Source organism: Dromaius novaehollandiae, chromosome 1 (assembly GCF_036370855.1).
Source record: "Dromaius novaehollandiae isolate bDroNov1 chromosome 1, bDroNov1.hap1, whole genome shotgun sequence".
In the NCBI taxonomy this organism is placed as follows: domain Eukaryota; kingdom Metazoa; phylum Chordata; class Aves; order Casuariiformes; family Dromaiidae; genus Dromaius; species Dromaius novaehollandiae.
In genome coordinates this window covers 69,202,861-69,220,496 of record NC_088098.1, presented here as the reverse complement: position 1 = coordinate 69,220,496, position 17,636 = coordinate 69,202,861, and the positions used below count along the sequence as shown (strand labels likewise).

General features: G+C 40.0%; 1 protein-coding gene across 6 annotated transcripts in view; it reads right to left on the bottom strand.

Moving 5' to 3' along the window:
* PDE3A (phosphodiesterase 3A) overlaps positions 1-17,636 on the bottom strand; it is a 259,714-nt gene that overhangs the window by 151,228 nt on the left and 90,850 nt on the right. Inside the window, exon 1 of one of the 6 annotated variants that reach the window (XM_064515789.1) lies at positions 14,208-14,536. The exons of 4 other annotated variants lie outside the window; for them this stretch is intronic. In XM_064515789.1, the coding sequence (XP_064371859.1) occupies positions 14,208-14,312 (105 nt within the window). In that variant the 5' untranslated portion in view covers positions 14,313-14,536. Of the gene's footprint in view, positions 1-14,207; positions 14,537-17,636 lie in introns of those variants that run through there. One more of the 6 variants, XM_026092698.2, reaches the window with a different exon arrangement.

Genomic DNA, 17,636 nt, shown 5'->3' with positions numbered 1-17,636 from the left:
GAACCCTAGTGGTGCGGATGCTGTCCTGGAAGAAGTGAAAGTAATTCCACTTGACTTCAGTGGTTTATGCTGCGACTGAATTTGTATCAACATATGCGTCCATATTAACCGATCAGTGAACAGCTTGCCAAGTTCTAGTATAGTACAAAGAAATTTCATATATTTTATTCCAAACAGGAATTAAATAAAGAAAGAAAACTTAAAGGTGAATGGTACCTAAATTAAAAAAAAAAAAAAAAGCAAGCTTCCCAAAAGAGAGGCCAAAGAGAACTATGAGAAATGATGGAATGATGGACAACTTCAAATATTTAAAAAAAAAAAAAAAAAAAAAAAAAAAAAAAAAAAAAGATGAGCCCTCAGTTGGCAAGAGATGAAGCACTCTGAGTGCCTGATCATTTTTTTTCAGTACTAATATCTGTAAGGCTGTGACAGTAAATGTTACCAGACCCAAGATGATCTGTCACTACTGAAAGCACTGGCCAGGTTATTCCTCTGGTAGTGGCTATGCAGGGAGATCTCAAGAGCATCTCTCAGGGCCTCTACAAACTGCAGTGATTGCCAGTTTTAGCATCTGTGAGCAAGCAACAGTATAGACAACAAACCAGGGTGCAGTTATATTTTCTCCTTTAAGAATATTTACATTAGTCAAAATCTGCGAGAACAAACCAAGGTAAGGAAGTCTAGGATTCGCTTCACACTTCCATTTAACACAACTCTTTCACAAAGAGTCAAAAACCTAAATCTGAACTAAACTGAGGTTGGACACAAGCCCGATAGCAAACAAACAAACAAACACACACAAAAACAAACCCAGCAGCTGTAGCATATCCTGAACTGTCATGATTAAAGCAACATGTCAAAGCACCTGAGCAACTCAGAATCACAGAATGGTCATGGTTGGAAGGGACCTCTGGAGATCATCTAGTCCAATCCTCCCTGTTCTAACAGGCTCCCCCCAGCTCCATTCTGTTGGAAAATTATCAGCTGTCATACATATATATATATAAAAAACTTACAGAACTTTAAGAGCATTACCGTTTTCTCAGAGGCAATTTAAATTGCCTGAGAGATTAAAAGATAGGCTTTTGGTTGCTTTCTGAATGCAGAAAGGGAAAATATTTGGGCATCTCCATGTAACAAGATGGTGCAATGGTACGGCTTTATTTGAAGGGATGTTACATGCATTATTTACCGAGAAAATTAGAGTTTTAAAAATAGCACACAAAATAACCAACATGCAAAATTAGAAAAGTTACTTATCTTCCAGAACTTGTGGTCATTTTAAATGGCTACATTTAAAAATAAGTATTTTAATAAATATTTATTTTTTTTTGAAAAAATAAAATAAAAAAGCAACAGCCTCCCCCCAACCAAAACCCCCCAGATATTTCACCTAAGTTTTGACAGAAATTGAGTAGCAGTAATGTCTTCCTGAAATTTATAAAAAAAATCCTCACAATGAGGATTTAAAGCTCCAGTATTAACCAACAAAAAATGATGCTGAAATACCTTAGCATGTGTTTTTAATACGTTGTGTAGACGTTAAATATTTTATCCCTATAACGGGAAGAGAGAATGGCTTTTCCAAGGCTATTCAGCAAATCACTGGCAAAGCCAAGATTAAAATCCACTTTCTCTTAATGCTGGGAATTTAGGAAATTCAATACTAGGATGGGATGGTTAAAAAAAGATCTCCTTCCATACATATCTGCACACTCGCGCCCATCAAAAAATGCCAAACAACATTCCATCAAGCTTTCCAAAAAACCTTTCGGAGTCAGAATAAGAGAAGATTTCAACTCCAAATTGCCTGAAAGTCAGCAGCTCCTGTTTTCACATACTTCTAACAAAAAAACTTCATTACATAACCACAGTGTTATTCTTGCCATCGGTAATCTTTCAGATTACTTCCACGTTGCATGTGGCAGGTCCTGCCCTAAACACAGACAGCTCCAGCAAATCTGTTCCTGTTAAGAGCGCACATTGTTGTCTACCTCCATATCCCTCCAAAGCTTCAGAGCAACATCACAGATATAGTAGAGCCATGCTTGCGCCAGCATAACTAACCTCCATTCTCTATTTCATACAAATTTCCTCCAGGAAAAAATGTTCTACTTGATTGACTACACTTACGCTCCGCAACCAATACACTAAATCATTGAGCAGTTGGTGTCAATGGACCCTTTGCTACAGCTGCACCCATTTAAAAGAACAGCTGTTCAAGAAATAAAAGCACATTCTTTTCATCAAGGCACAAAACTTTCAGAAACATGAGTGACAAATCTGACTAAATTGATATTTATTAGCAACACTAAGGGCTCCTCCTTAGCTTCCCAGTGTTTTGTTCCAAGCCCAAATCTTCTCTAAGCATAAAATTACTCAGTTTTGTGACCGTCCCGGCTTCCATGAGCAGCTGCTTTTGCTGAACGTTAAAAATTATTACTTTTTATTCATCCCACACTAAGTACTGACCGTATACCGGCAAAGTACATGTGAACTTGTGATATACGGTCCCTAAATGGCAGCTGTTCTTCGTAGCAGTCCTTATGCCTACACTGAGCCCACCTAACCCAGGCCTGCAGTAACGCGGTTGAAAGCACAGCTTTCATGTAAGCATCCGGGCTTGCGGCAAACCAGGAGCTCTTACTTTTTCCCATGGCCTCTGTGTCATATCCTGTCTCTCAGAGTCCTCCCATTCCCCTAAACATGACTTATCTCTCTAGCACTTCTCTTTCTCAGACTCCGGGCTGACTCTCGTGCTTATGGTGGTGCAGCGCGAATGCTGGTTTTTGCATGTAATTAGATAAAGACTTCAAACATGCTCCGCTGTTTCCTGGCAAGTTGGTTTCAAATGCAGCAATTCTAACAAATAAAAAATTGAGGGACTGAGGTTTGTAGAGTGCTTTGCTATCATAAGATAAAAAGCGTTATGCAGAAGTACTGTTTATATTTATTTGTTGTAATATAACTTAGGCCAAATAAACCTTGTAAGTGATGGAAGTGAAAAAGTATTTGTTTGGAAGACTACACACTCTAAAATGATTAAAATATGTGTTTCCAGATTGAAAGTTGGAGACGCACAAGCAAAAGCCAAGACCAAATTCTGCTATCCTTAGTCAGGCAAACTGACACTAAAGCTACTGCAAGTCTAAAAAGGCTTGCAACAGGAGGAAACCAGAGCTTTGACATTTCAGGGGGTGATTTCTAAGCAGTCACTCCATATAAAGGTAATTACATACGAGTCTGAGAACAGATGCTAAAACAGTACTAAAGTTGGGGTGAGATTTGGTGGGTTTTTGTTTTTTGGCTTTGGTGGTTTCTTTTCTCCCCTGGAAATAATCCAGGGACAGCATATGGAAAATAGAACAGAGATTACAAAAAGGAAGAATTGTTCCTGAGAAAAACAGTATTCTCAACAGAGCTATGCATGGCTCAGGAAATGGACAACTGACCTCTGCTCAGGAAAGATTTTATCAATGAATAGCTTTTTGGTTTTATAATCAACATTACTGCAGAAGGGTGGAGGAAGGCTATGCAGATTATGATATCTGCTGCATTATTTCTCAACTTTACACAAGAGATTTAAAATACCACTATCTAAATGTTGGCTATTAGTATGCAAAAAGCTTTTAAAGAGGAACACAGAGCAGGGGTGAGTATCTTCTAAGCAGTTCCATCTGCTGAAGCCAGTGGTCCAAACAGCCTCTGTGTAATCTGAATCCTTTTCCAAACACACACTTTGCCCTGCTAGCCAAAAATAAATACAAGATGTGCTCACATTTGGACTCAAATTAAAGGCTAGAAATTATTTAGAATTATGGGGAATAGCAGTAAATACAATCCATTTTTTTTTAATAATCCTCCCCCAAACACCTTCCAGGAGCAAAGTCTAGAGCAGAAACTGTCTCCGTATTTACTCAGAACCATGAAAAAGAAATGTGTATAAACCAACCAAAAGTAGGTGATCAAGTAATCCCAGAAGAGGGGAACCCAAGAGCACCACGGGGTGAAGTGCCTTGTAAGGAGAGAGGAGATGAAGGAGAAATGCATGTGACTAAAATCAAGGCTTGGTTCCAGGCCTGAGCTCAATTCTGCTCTCCAGTATGTAGGCACACATCATTACTCTGCAAGATGGACTACTGCATTTACACACCAGGGCAACAGTAGCTGACTTCAGAAGACTCACTAATAAATACACCAAAAGATACATTCAAATTCAGTGTAACATGAAGCCCTTTCTGGACTGGAGAATGAAGCAAACCGCTTGCTTCCCACTAAAACAGCCATACCATAACTGCAGACAGTACACAGAATAATGGCTTCACATTTTCCTATTTTGGACTGATAGAAGAAATTGTTGGCTACAAGCTAAAGGCTCACATTATTGGGCTCAATTCAAGTATTCCCTAAGTTCAGTCCAGAGCTCATTTTTCTCTTCCTCATTTTTGAGTACACAGCAGCAAGTCGGAAACGCAAATGCAGTAACTAGTGAACTTCTTTAAGTATACTTCTTAAAGGATACTATGGATAAGGTACCACAAAAATTTTCAGAAACTGCATTTCCAAGACACACCATTATCAACTTTTAGAAGAGTACTGTTCCCACAGTGTTCCAGCTACAGAGATAGGAAATACCGTACACTTTAATTGGATGATCTGATATAGTGGAAGGAAGTGTTAAAAAAAAAAAAGAAAAAAGCAAGCCTATGAATCTGGTTATTTCTAGGACACCGTCTTTTCACATCCTTAGATTACCACAGCCACACCTCCAATCACTTTGGGATCTCTTTCAACACACAGATCCACTCCAAACACATTTGCTACCCTTTGCAAATTCCTGGAAGAAACTAAAAGCAACAATATACAACAGAAATGCTGGGAATGGCGACTGGATAAATGGATAGCATGTATACCCAGAACAAACTGATCTAATCAATAGGTTCAGCCTTCAAAGGGAGTGTGAGTTTGTCCTAGGACAAAAATCAGAAGCGTATCAGTTATATTGCAACTCTCCATATACTACAGAAAAAACGCATTTCAGTGGAATTGTGAAAAAAAAACTAGAGTTCTTGAACACTGATGAAATTTGCTTTGTGAAGACAAGTGCTAGTATGAAGAAATAGTCTCTGCTTTGGAGAGGGATCTATAAGGAAGGAATCTAAAAACAGGCAGAACCAACAAAGCAGTCAGGCAGCGAACGATGGAAGGTTTATTGCATTCAACCTTAGCTGTCTGAGCCACTGAACAGACACAAACCATTACTGGCACTGGCCTCTTACATGTGAAATTTTTTGTCATTTTTGTCTATGAACTCTAGGATAAAATGCTCTCTTAAAGACACTCTCCATTTAAAAACGCGTGTTTCTCCACTGCAGCCCCACGCAGCCAGAAGCATCCCTGGCAGAGTGAAAGGGCCGCGAACCTTTATCATCAGCCGCTCGGTATCCAGCACGTGCACGCTTCCCAGGCAGTGGCAGCAACCCCCAAAGGTCCAAAATTCCCAATCCTAACAAAACTGCATCAATAGTACATTCAGACCAGAACACGAGCCACCTGAAAGCTCCGCGGGGAGATTTTCAAGCTCTCTTCATTACATTTAATTGGGGTGGTGTTGGTTAAATGCAGGGCTGCGCAGCCTCAGCACCGCAGGGACGCAGTGCAGAGGCTGGCACAGGGTCGCTCCTGCGAGGCACTGCCAGGGGCTCGGCTCGAGAGCCACGCGGGAGAGCGCTTGTGTCGGCCGGGGAGAGGCGAGCCGCCGAAACACACTGGCCCCGTCACGCGTCTGCAGGGCAACCTGGCCAGCTTCCATTTTCCTGGCGTCAATTTAGAACAGGACTGACCTTTCGACGGTTTTACCAAAATAAAAGCAGAGAGCTGTTAGTCACATTTGAGACCACCAGTGTCACACACGGAGAATGTGTGCTCCATTATTTCTGCTATTCGACATGTTTTCCCTCTGCCCTGAGACATTTTTTCCATTGAATTTGCAATGGAATGAACATGTAACAGATTTTTTTTTTAAAAAAAGCCAATTACTCTGAAATAATAACAAACAGACAAAGCCATAATAATTTCAGTTGGCATAATACAAATTAGTGGAATTTAGCACGTAGCCTGATGAGTACTTCCCACCAGAGAATTAACCATATACAGATGCAAAGATAAGGACTAATGATAGCCAGACAAAAATTATTATTGAAGTTAAAAAAAAAAATCAAGGAAAGTTTCAAAGCCAACAGTAAAAGCATTGCAATGCTCTCTGAATTCCACACTTTTTCAGTAGGTCAAGAATTAGAAACTTGTTTGGTTTATGAAGGGGAATGCGTAACATGCTTTGACCATGATAGGGAAGAATTGGAACAGATCATGCCATATGTCCTTTCCAGACCTATGATTTTAAGATGACTGGATATGAAAAGCAAGATGATCCAGATGGCTATTTGTTAGCCTGCAGTCCTATCCCAGTGATTCCTCTTTTCCTTCCCAATTTAATGTATTTCCTCCCAGTTTCTATCATTTTCTCAATCTTAAACAAAACATGGTCTCAGGAAAACAGTACACTATTACAGAGCTCTATAAGGTCAGTATAATTTGTTGGTGGAGCAGGATAATGTTTTTAATGATCAATTAATCTGCCTAGCATTCTGAAATGCCCAATTATGCAGTTAACATAAGCATATTAAGAGCTTGAAAGTAGAGCTAAATGAGTAATCAAATTCTATGGCTTGGCGGCTGAGCAAAAATAAAAAAACGAAGGGGGAGCAGAGATTACATTAGGTCAAACCAAAACTGCTGCAAAAAAGGGCAAGGCATATCAAGAAGCATCAACTTTTCAAATTAACCCAAAGAGCAGGTTCAGCTCAGAATTAAGTTCTTTGCATCATTTTCATTACTATAATTTTTGGTTTAATCTTGTTTTTTATTAATCTTGAAAAAGTGAAGCCTAATTTAACACTTCAGCATATCAAATTTTGCTCCAAAATAAGGAGCAACAAATTCTTTAACTAGCATATTCCAACATTTCTAAAATTCTTTCTATCATCCTCTTTAATTTTCTGCCTGAAACTGTTTCAATCATGTTAAAGAAAGTCCTCCGACACTTCTTGAATCTTTGCACACACATTAAATAGGTGCTTCCATAATGAATGTGCCACTTTTTGGCAATGAGTGCTTCTGCGTCACAGACTATGGTACGAAGTACCGAGGTGAGATTTAGTAAAATTTCTGTGAATTTGCTACTTCAAGCTACAAATCCATTTTACAGGACAAACAAATGGCTGAGGGAGGCAAAAGGGACATACTACTCCACTGACCATACTTTCCTTTGCACAAGTCAGCAAACAGTACTAAGATGACACAGGAGCCTACAACTTCATTCCCAGATCAGTGCACACACAGCTGATGATGGCAATATACAAAAACAAGGGGGAACATGAAAAGATACCTTTTCTTGTGTTCCAAAATGGCTTTGTACAAAAATGCTGCATGAGGAAATAAAAGAGAGGGAAGCTAAAAAGACAACAAGAACCTGTTATTAAAACATTTCAGGATCACAGAATAACTAAGGCTGGAAGGGACCGCTGGAGGTCATCTGGTCCAGTTTCACCAAAAGCAGAGCCAACTTAATAACTTCATGCTTTTCTGATACTTTTCTTTCAAAGAGAAAACAGGGGTGAACATAACCATAATCATTTACGCAAGGACATCAGAAGTCTTCGCGAGCCACATAAAAACACAGCGGACAAGCCAGTCAAAAATCAAAAAGAATAAAACCCAGCCCCTCTGAAGTGGCCTTACAAGCCACTTGCTATTAATTTAACACTCTCCCTTTACAAAACACCTTTACAGTCTAAGAGGAATCAGGAACATAGCCAGGAATATTCTTAATCGGAAAAGATGGTAGCAGGTGAATGGATGTACCTCCATTTTAATTTCTCTGTCTCTTTTTTTCTTTTAAACTCACTTGCTACCAAAAAGTATACATTTTACCCCATCCTTTGGCAACCGATAAAAGTAACCTGGAAAAGGGAACATCTGTAAATGCTAATTCCCCCATGCTGGGAGCTTCTGAAAGCCACGCTTCTGGCATGGGCAAGACAGGGAACGGTTTATTGCTGGTGCGACACTGCACTAGCCCAGTGTCCCCCACGTGGCCAGTATCAGACATCTACGAGGATGGTGTAAGAACTGCCCAACAGACAGCCATGGGACTCTCTAGGAAGGTCTTTTCCTAACTTTTCTTCTCCGAGGGTTTCAATCTAGTTCTCAAGAATGCTGTTTTGTACTCCTTTTCAAAATCATCTTTTTTTCTTGCTTTTTTTTTTTTTTTTTTAATGAAACTATTTTTTCTTGTTAAGCTCACTCCACCACAGCTGAGAGAGGCCAGGAAGCTGACACACAACATGATAAATATAGCTGCGCGCCATCGGCAAAGGCACAAACAGTCTGAAGTCTGAGATAGGTGCACCTGGGCTTTTGGTCATGCACGCAGGCTTTGCATTGTGCCTGTGAGGGACTCAAGGGAAAAAAAAGACCCCTCCTGTATGATCTTTAACAGGAAACTCAGGTGGGATCTTTTCGTACAAGGTTAGCTCACTGAGCATCAGGCACTAGATTAAGCCGGACAACCAGAACTCTTCTATAACCAGTGGGGAAAGTCAGTAAACTCCAGAAAGTATTTCACCCTAGCATAAAATAAGGAGAGAAATGAGAGTAGAGGAGACTAACGGAAGCTTTATAAACAGGATTTAGGAAAATATCCCACTTAATTTTCCCTGCAGCCTTCTCAATGCTTTAAGAAACAGCATGATTAAAACACACATGTACTGAAGGAAGGCTGAGAACAAAGATAATATAGCCCTAAAGCACTGTAAGGCCAGATCTCAAGAACTGCTGTTTCTGGAAAACTCTCTCTGCCACATGCAGGCCTTATATTTTTTATTAAAAACAAACACCCACTGTGTAATTACATATTCTGGACCATTTGAGACTGCACTGTTACACAGTTCTTTCCAGGGTAATTAATTTTAGATAGCCCAGAACACAAAACAGTCTTGGAACATGAATGGCAGCAGGGTGTAGTTTAAACTATTCCTCTTTTACAAACATATCTTTACACTTCACTTAAAAATGTAGAATGGGAGCATAATACCTCATTCATTGCTAACAGCACCATGAATGAAAGGCCCTCAGAACATCTGTTCAACGATATTCAATGCATGGTCTAATAAGAACTGGCATTTCCTGCTCACAGATTTGTAGGAATTACATATGGGCTACAATTCTGTTGACAGATCCTTGCTCTTCTGGAAAGACTCTCTGCCCAGTCCTCAAGGCTTTAGTTTAATTCCCTATGGACATTAACATAAGCTTGCAACTCCTCTGGCTGGTTATGCTAAGCCAGGCTTGATCATGGCACTGGATACGCATTGTCGAAATACCATACAGCATCAAAAGCCACTTCCCAACTAAGTTTTTGCTCGGAGAAAAAGGAAGGTCAGAGAAACAGAGGAATGGAAGGTAAAATAAGATGAACCAGTCCAGTTTAGTCAAAGGAACCAGAAACAGTGGGGTTTCCTCACAGACCAGGCATTTATGAGCCATTATCACAGAATTCATCTACTCATGTTCACAGTCTCTTTGTGGCTAGATTTCCTTTAACTCATAGCCAAGTTAAAGCAGCTATTACAGACAAACAGCAAGGAAGTTCAGAAATCACTTTCCTAAGCCCCATCATACAAGGGAGTATAACGAGGATCTTGATTTTGTACAGGTCTGTACTTGGAACTGCAGAGCACGCAAATTAGCTCTGTTTTGTAATGGAAAGCATGCTCACTCCCTACTTTCCATTCTTTTAGAAATCCAGTCGGTTTTATGTTTCAAGGTTTGGGGGGGTTGGAAGAACCAGCAATAGACAAAGCTTTTTGACTTTTATTCCTCGCTTTGGAGCATGCGCAGAGACAGAAAGAAGATCAGAAATTTGTGTGATATTAGTCACACTGCAGAGATCCAAGATAATGACAATGCAAGAGCTAACACAACATCTGCGTGGAACGAAACCTGACCCTGCGTAAGCAACATCTCTCTTGGTTTGTAAAGCTCCCGATGGACTTCATCCAACATACTTTGCAGATCTGCTCTTTCTATCCCCCTGCTACAGGCCTGCACTCCTCTCGAGCTGGCTGCCTTCTGCGCTCCCCACACAACCTCAGCGCTCCTGGTACATAAGCCAACTCCTCTGCCGTTCTTGCTATCTGGAATAATCTCCCTGTATATCTACACCTGTACATCTCTCCTCCTCCCCCCTCCGCCCCCTCTCCAATTATTCAGCTTCATAAACGGTATTATACAGTCTTGTCAAGTAGTTTTGAAACACAATTCATACTAAGAAAAAAGAAAACCCTCAATGAAAATAAAGCCTTTGGAAACAATGTGGTATTATGCAGCGCACACAGCTGTACACAGAAATGACTGAATGGGAAAAATACAAGGATGAAAGCATGAGTGCATGCAACTTTCAGAATGAGCACAAACTGAAAAATGAGCCATCTGAAAGGCCTTGCCAGATGCAGAGGCTGCTGTGTTAATCCTCACTGTTCAATGCTTGTTATCCTGCTGGGCCCTGCAAATCGTTCTCAGAAAACACCCTTAGAAACCTCCACTGGACAGACACACGGCTTAAATATCACCAACCTCTTTTGCACTCTTCGCACAGGACATTTTTGATGGTGCCAGGCTGCCTGGACAGCCTGATACGCAACCGTCCTGCTCTCTTGCTCAGGTTGGCAAATGACATGGTTGTCACCCCACGCTTGCGTCACCTGTAATTACTCCCTCCTCGCTGCCCAAGATTACACATCTGCTCGCTGACCAAATCCCGTTGGCCATTTAAACGAGGAAAAAGTGCTGGGAACTACATGACAATGGACAGCACCCTGCTCTTTGAGCAACAGTCACACTATGGTTAGGCCAAGTTTGAAGCACAGGGGAAAGTTTTGCACTTCCTTTCATTCAGAGGTAAGATTTCACTTGGTGTCATCTACCACTGTTTCATTGTTACCAATTTCTTGTGGAGTAGGAGAACTGTTTTAGTACTGTCCAGCAAAGCCATTTCCAGACCACCTAGTTTATAGAGAGCAGATAATTCCCTGTATTTTGGAGAAATTCAAGATAACCTTTTTTAAATTAAAACAAGGCAGTTATTTTTTTAATTACAAATGTTAGGAGAATGCTAAGGTTCCGCAATTAAGCATTAAAAAAATCTGTAAGTGATATCCTTAATTACACCCCTCAGAACCAGGCTTGTGCTTCTGTAAATATCACACACCATTCCTCAAATAATGCAGTACTGTGCATTTTTCCTATGTGATCTTGTATCCCTGTGCATTTGCTGAAAGAAGAGGTCCCACAGAAACAATTCACTAGGAAGCACATGATAACTACTACTTATGCTCAGTTTTCCATAGGTACTACAAAGCAACAGTGAAATTTTGGGGAGAGACAATTTTTTCACAATACAGCTAATTAACTGTTTCAACACCCTTGGCTCTGTTTACCAAAACACTAAGCATAAAACCAATCCAGTTGTTAATCCTTTCTAGAGGCACCCTCTATCACCGGATGACAAGAAGTAATGCAGCACTCAGTTGTGTAACCAATTATGATTTTAATACTTCAAATGAATGTGACTATGCTGGATTACTCGAGAATAAAAGTAATGTTAATGTCCCAGTGTCTTCCCTCCAGTCAGACCTTCCTACATTTGACACACAAATATTCATCTTGATTTGTAAAGGAAAATTATAAGATATTATACTTCATAAGAATCAAAGTATAATAAAATAACTCTTCATTTCTAATGCTGACCATTTCAATTAACTAACTTCACATTGCCTCCATCTAATGCAACTCTGGAAGATAACTGCATGTACTTTACTTTAAAATGTGTCCCGAGAGCCTTATTTCTTTTTCTTCTTCTTCTTCTTCAAAAAAGATTTATCTCATTCTATGAGTACTTCTGTGGTTACAAAGAAAAGAAACCCACAACGGTGATCTGACAGTGGGGAACCAGCTGTGGAAGCAAGGCACACAATCAGCTCAGCAGAGACCCAAGTAATCAGATGGAGGTGCCAGACCTTGCATGCTTACTGACCTCGAGCACAGCAAAGAGGAAAAGTAACACAGAAAGACGACAAGCATCCCCCTAGCCCTGCCCATTAGGAACAACCCTGTATTTCCCTGTTTTTGAGATGCTTTTCACCAGTCAGCAAAGCATAGAATAATAAAAACATGCTTTCCACAAACACCTAGATTAGGAAGTGCTTCAGAGAAAGAATGGTGGATTTTTATCAAATAACCTTGAACTCTCAAAAGTCACCTCAACACATTAAATTGCAGTCTCTGGTTTATGCCAAGTCACCAGATACGAAACAAATGGTCAAAGCTTTAAATATTTGGTCATCGGGCCCTGTGCATTTTGTAAGCAGCAGGGTTTTCCATAAGCCTATTAACTTCTTGACAAAAAGGATCATTTACAGCAGGTAGGAAACTTTCCAATCCATTTTTTTTCCAACTAATTTAAAAAGCAACTAATGAAAAATGAAAAGAAAAAAAAGTGATGCAATAGTCTTTCCTCTTTACACTTAATATTCACATGGTGATCAGGAGATACTAAATCGTGTTTTGCTTTCACAGAGGTTGAGCAGCTAGATGCCTCACAGGGACAGGTAAAACATGAAGACATTCATCTCTAAAAGGGCAAAATAAATTCCATAGTTGCAATACTAAATCTGAGAAATGGAAAAATACAAACACTTGCTGAATATTTCCTAAAAAGCAGATGGGACAAAAAGTATTCACATGAAAATATATTCTGAAAAGTGGATGGTTATGCACAGCAAACAAAATACTTGATTAAATATTTTAATGTTATTCAGTCTACTCCAATTGCTATTACCGTATTGAAAGATATTTTAAAACAGCCTACAACTTCATCACAGCTAAAATGAAGTGAAACGAATTCCCTCAGTCAGCATTACAACAGACACCTCACCAGACTCTCATCCACCCTGCAGCATGAACATGCCACAAAGACCTTGATCTTGCAAGAACCTATAAACATCCTGAAGCCATAAGCTTCAGTAAATATTCCCATAATAGCCTAGAGGACTGAAGCTAACTCAATAAAGCAGATACACTGTTCTTACTAGTTTGCTAGTGGGAAGCTGCTTGCATCATTCCAGTTCACGTGACTTCCTTCTCCAAAGACATTTTTTTTGCATGTGTCAGGATCCAAAATTCGTGAAAAAAGGAGAGAAAAGTCATAACCTTCCTAAAGCCAAAGTCTTGATTCTGTTCAATGGGGAACGACAATATGAACAGGCCTAATTAGGCATCAGTCAGGTTTAAACAATATTTAAATCATTGGAAAATTGTAGAAAGGAGTGGCATGCAAGGAGGTAATATTCTCAAATAAAGCAGATGAAATATCTCTCACTGCCAGGATTAGAGATATGAATGTTACCCCGAAAACATGTAGCACCTCACAGAAGCAGAGTGGCTGCTGGCAATTTGGGCTACTAAAGCAGCCCCTGATGCAGCTACTGTGTGCCTTGTGCCTGCTGAGGCACCTCAACAGGATCACCATCAACTGTTACTGACCCAACTGTTCTTATTTTATAGTCAGAAACCACCTATTGCAACCTACTGTGAGGAGCAGGAGAGGAGGGATGGTGGAAAGACACCTAAAGACAGCAAGCAGAGTGCCTACAAACTTAAATAACTCCCAGAAGTGTTCTTATCTACTGAACAAACATTCCAGTGTTTTAATTAAGTGAAGCAGGCAGAGATCAGACGAACATGTATATAGCAATTTAGGAGTAACTCACAGCAGTGTGAGATGCACTTCTGTTCCTGAGGCCAAGCTGAGACTTCAAGTCTTTTTTCCCCCTTAAATTAGAGCACATGGAGGAAAAAGATGGAAAGCATGCCCCACGAAGACTTTAAGCTACTTCGTTACTTAAAATAAAATTAATAGTTCTCAACATTTACTAAAATAGATAAATCAATGGTAGTATCTCTATTATTTACAAATCAGCTACTACTTAGACAGAGCATTCAGTAAAATGCCTCTCAAAGATCTGGCAGAATTAGCAAAAACTGATTAAAATGAAGCGTTAACTACAAAGGAATCGAGGTCTACTCACATCGCTTCTCTCCATTACAGCAAGAGGCTGGAGACCCGGCTGAACTGCAGCGGCCTCCCCGACACGGCTCTGTACAACCACAAATTTCACAATGTCTTTGAACATGCATCATCGGGCTCTGGCAGAAAGGAGCCGCGCTGATTTATTTGCTCAGCATCTGTCACAGCTACGCATGCAGCACCAGAATTGAGGGTGGGTGCACAGTGAAGGACTTGCATGGGCCAGCAAATGGCTGTACCAGTCAGCCTGTCCATACAGTATGTGAGGAAGCAACGAGTCCACTCTGAAGTTCAGACCTTCTTCCTCACAGAGCCTGTGTGCTTAACTAAAGACCAGTCAGTGTGGATATAAGAGAATGTGGGCGTAAGCTCTAGGAGAGGTGTGGCAGTAAAGCACAGCCCAGGCATCCCCATACATACTCAGCTGCTGGATGGTTGGTTGCCTTACTAGAACAGGACACAGAGGGCAGGAATATCTCTTTCTGAGATGGGAGGAAAAAAAACATGAATTTGAGTCTCTTGGACTTCATTCCTAATGATACTCCTGCCTCATGGACAAGACACTTAAACTCTGCTACAGGTAACGCACAGGTAGATGCAACAGTCCTTGACTGCTGGAGTATTCCTAAATACCTTTGATCTTCTCCACGAATTCACTGTCTTTGGAATTATTATTTCTACTGATTTTGCTAAAAGAGAAAGGGGTTATTTTTAAAGAGCACAAATAGAAAAATGCACCACCAGAGTCGCAACCTGCCATGACACTTAGAGTCTCAAGCGAAACTGAGTTAGCATGCATTCCTGAAGATAAGTGTGTGTTGGTGGGTGTGTCTTATAGCTATTTCTCCATGTTAAGGAAAAACAAATTAACAGGTGTTCTGAAATATGGACAAAGAGCTGAACATGCAGAGTGGTTGTAACAAGTTCATGGTCACATGAGAATGGAGCAAAGTGCTCTAATGACAGAATAAGGATATGATGGAACAAGTCTAGTTACAGAAATATTTTTTTAGAGCTGCTTTCAAAGTGACTTATCCCTCATAATGCAGAGGAATGGAAGAACTTACCACCCCAAAGGCTTACATCAATATACATCAGCAACTGAATTTGGCAAGAAACTAGAATAGGATAAAAAATAACTTATTTCTTCTATTATTCGACAGCACAGATTTTTTTCCTTCAGTCCAGTAAGGACTGTTTTGCAAGATTGCTCCACTACATCAGAAAACTGTTGCAGAATACTCCATTTCTTAAAAATATGTCTGCTCTCCCACAGCAGCATGATTAAGTTAAGTTGAAACCAATGCAGACAATCCATAACCAGCAAATTTATGTCTTACAGCTGTTTTTGCCTTTTGGTCACCTTATAGTCATATTGATATCTAGGACTTCTATTTCAAATTTTAACTACTTCCCTGAAGTTCACCTACTGTTTTTCTTAGAACTCAGCTCCTGAAGTTACATGATTACATATCCCCCATTCTTGAGAATTCAAGAAAAAAAGAGCGTGAAAATAATCATCAAAACCCCCAAAGTCACTACACACACGATGTGTTCTCAAAGAACAGGCCCAAGTGATCATCTTTTAATGCTTGAAATTGAAAAGTATGCATCAGTCACATTCCTAATAAGTATCTGGAGCCTAAAATTAGTATTATTTTTTAAGTAATTTGCATGTTTAACTAAAAAGAGGTTGGGTAAATGAAAAATAGGAGAAAAGGTCTATTAAATATCTTTGAGTGTGTAAACTTTACACACCAAACCTTTGTGATGGTTTGTCTTTTAACTAGATGACTTCTCTGCAGTTCTAGCCTCTCTTCTCTCAGTCATCATCATTACAAGACAAGTTGTTCTTGGGAAAAGAGGCTAATGGATGAGGAACTTCAGTAGGACCCCTGCAGAGGAAAGGAGAGATCCAGGAAGAAAGCAAGCATGAAGATAAACTTGTGTGGGAAAATTTTCAGAAAGTCAGTGAGAGGTGGTAGGAAAAGGGCAGAAACTTCTATTGGTAGAAAAAGAGGAAGGAAGAAGAGCCTCCATTGGGTAAGCAAAAAGTAAGAGGAAGAAAATGAGGATTTCCAAGATCAAGGGTTAAGACAGGCAGCTTAAAAGAAGCATGTAGAAAGTCAGAAAATAGCTGCAGGAAAAAACAGTAGTAGCTGCTGCTGCAGTTCATTCTGTGGAACTCTCCAAAAGAGCATACTAAGTGCAAGAGCATAAGTCACAAAACGACTTTGGGGAGTCCAGCAGGTTCCAGTGTCTCACATGCAAAGCAGGAATTTATTATGGGGAACAAATTTAACTATGGACAGACTAAGGAGAAAACCACAAAAATCTATGATGGTGTTGCATACCTCAGTGCTGAAGACTCAGAGGCCACATCTCATCCTTAATGCCTTGCCCACTGTGACACCAAATTCTTGCCAGGGCTGAAAACAAAACAGATTTCCCAAGTCCCAGTTGTGTGCTCCAGAAACTAGAAGTTAAGTAACATGCCTCTTTCTGTCTCCTCCTTCGCCATCTCAATTCTCACTCTGAGAGGGTTTATTTTTTTAAACAAATAATTTTCTTCCAGAAAATTAAAGAGCTACCACTTGTATGAGACAGAGACCCTGGGAAAAAAGAAAGTACAGGCTTTGCTGTTCTTGTAAAGGTAACATATTGCATAGAAACCAATACGAATATTAAACTCCACAGCAAGCTTGCAATCATGCCTTAACTTTTCCCAGTTACTTCAGTCTTGATGTGGGAGAAGCCTGGTCTCTCCAGAGGATGGGGTAATCCAGTCCCTAGCAAACCAAACCATGATGAGCCAGAAACTCCCAATTCATGTGCTAATCATATGCAATGATTTTATAATGCAAACTCCTAGGGATAGAGCTGAAACTAAAACAGTTCATTTTAGAGTCCCAAGGTTGAGATGCCAGTGTATTTTCTTCCCTCAACACGCCCCTATTTCTACTGTGTTCTGACTACTGCTATGTATTTTCTTTTCCAAACTCACACCCCAGGACTGTAAGCTGCGATGGGCAACACACTGCTGAGGCACATGTACTCTCAGTCAGAAGGCCCAAATTGTGATTTAAGTTGTACTCATATTGATTTCTCCACTGACCACAATCCAAATACCTTCATTTGGATAACTGGGCCTCCAAAAGTAAAATATGAGCCCCAACAGCACCTTCAGATGGGGGTATAGTTCTTATCAAATTAAAAGGCTTCTCAGACACATAATGCAAACCTACATTACTTCACATTGTGACATGGCACTTCCTCAAGCAACTTCCATTTAGCATATTTCAACTTAAAGATACTATATCTAAAAATGACAGAGAGTCTAAAAATGAAGACTCCATCTCTTCTGGAATATAGTTGAGTAAATAAGGAAAGTGCTACAAAGGAGAGAAAACAGTATGATTCTGTAAGGAAG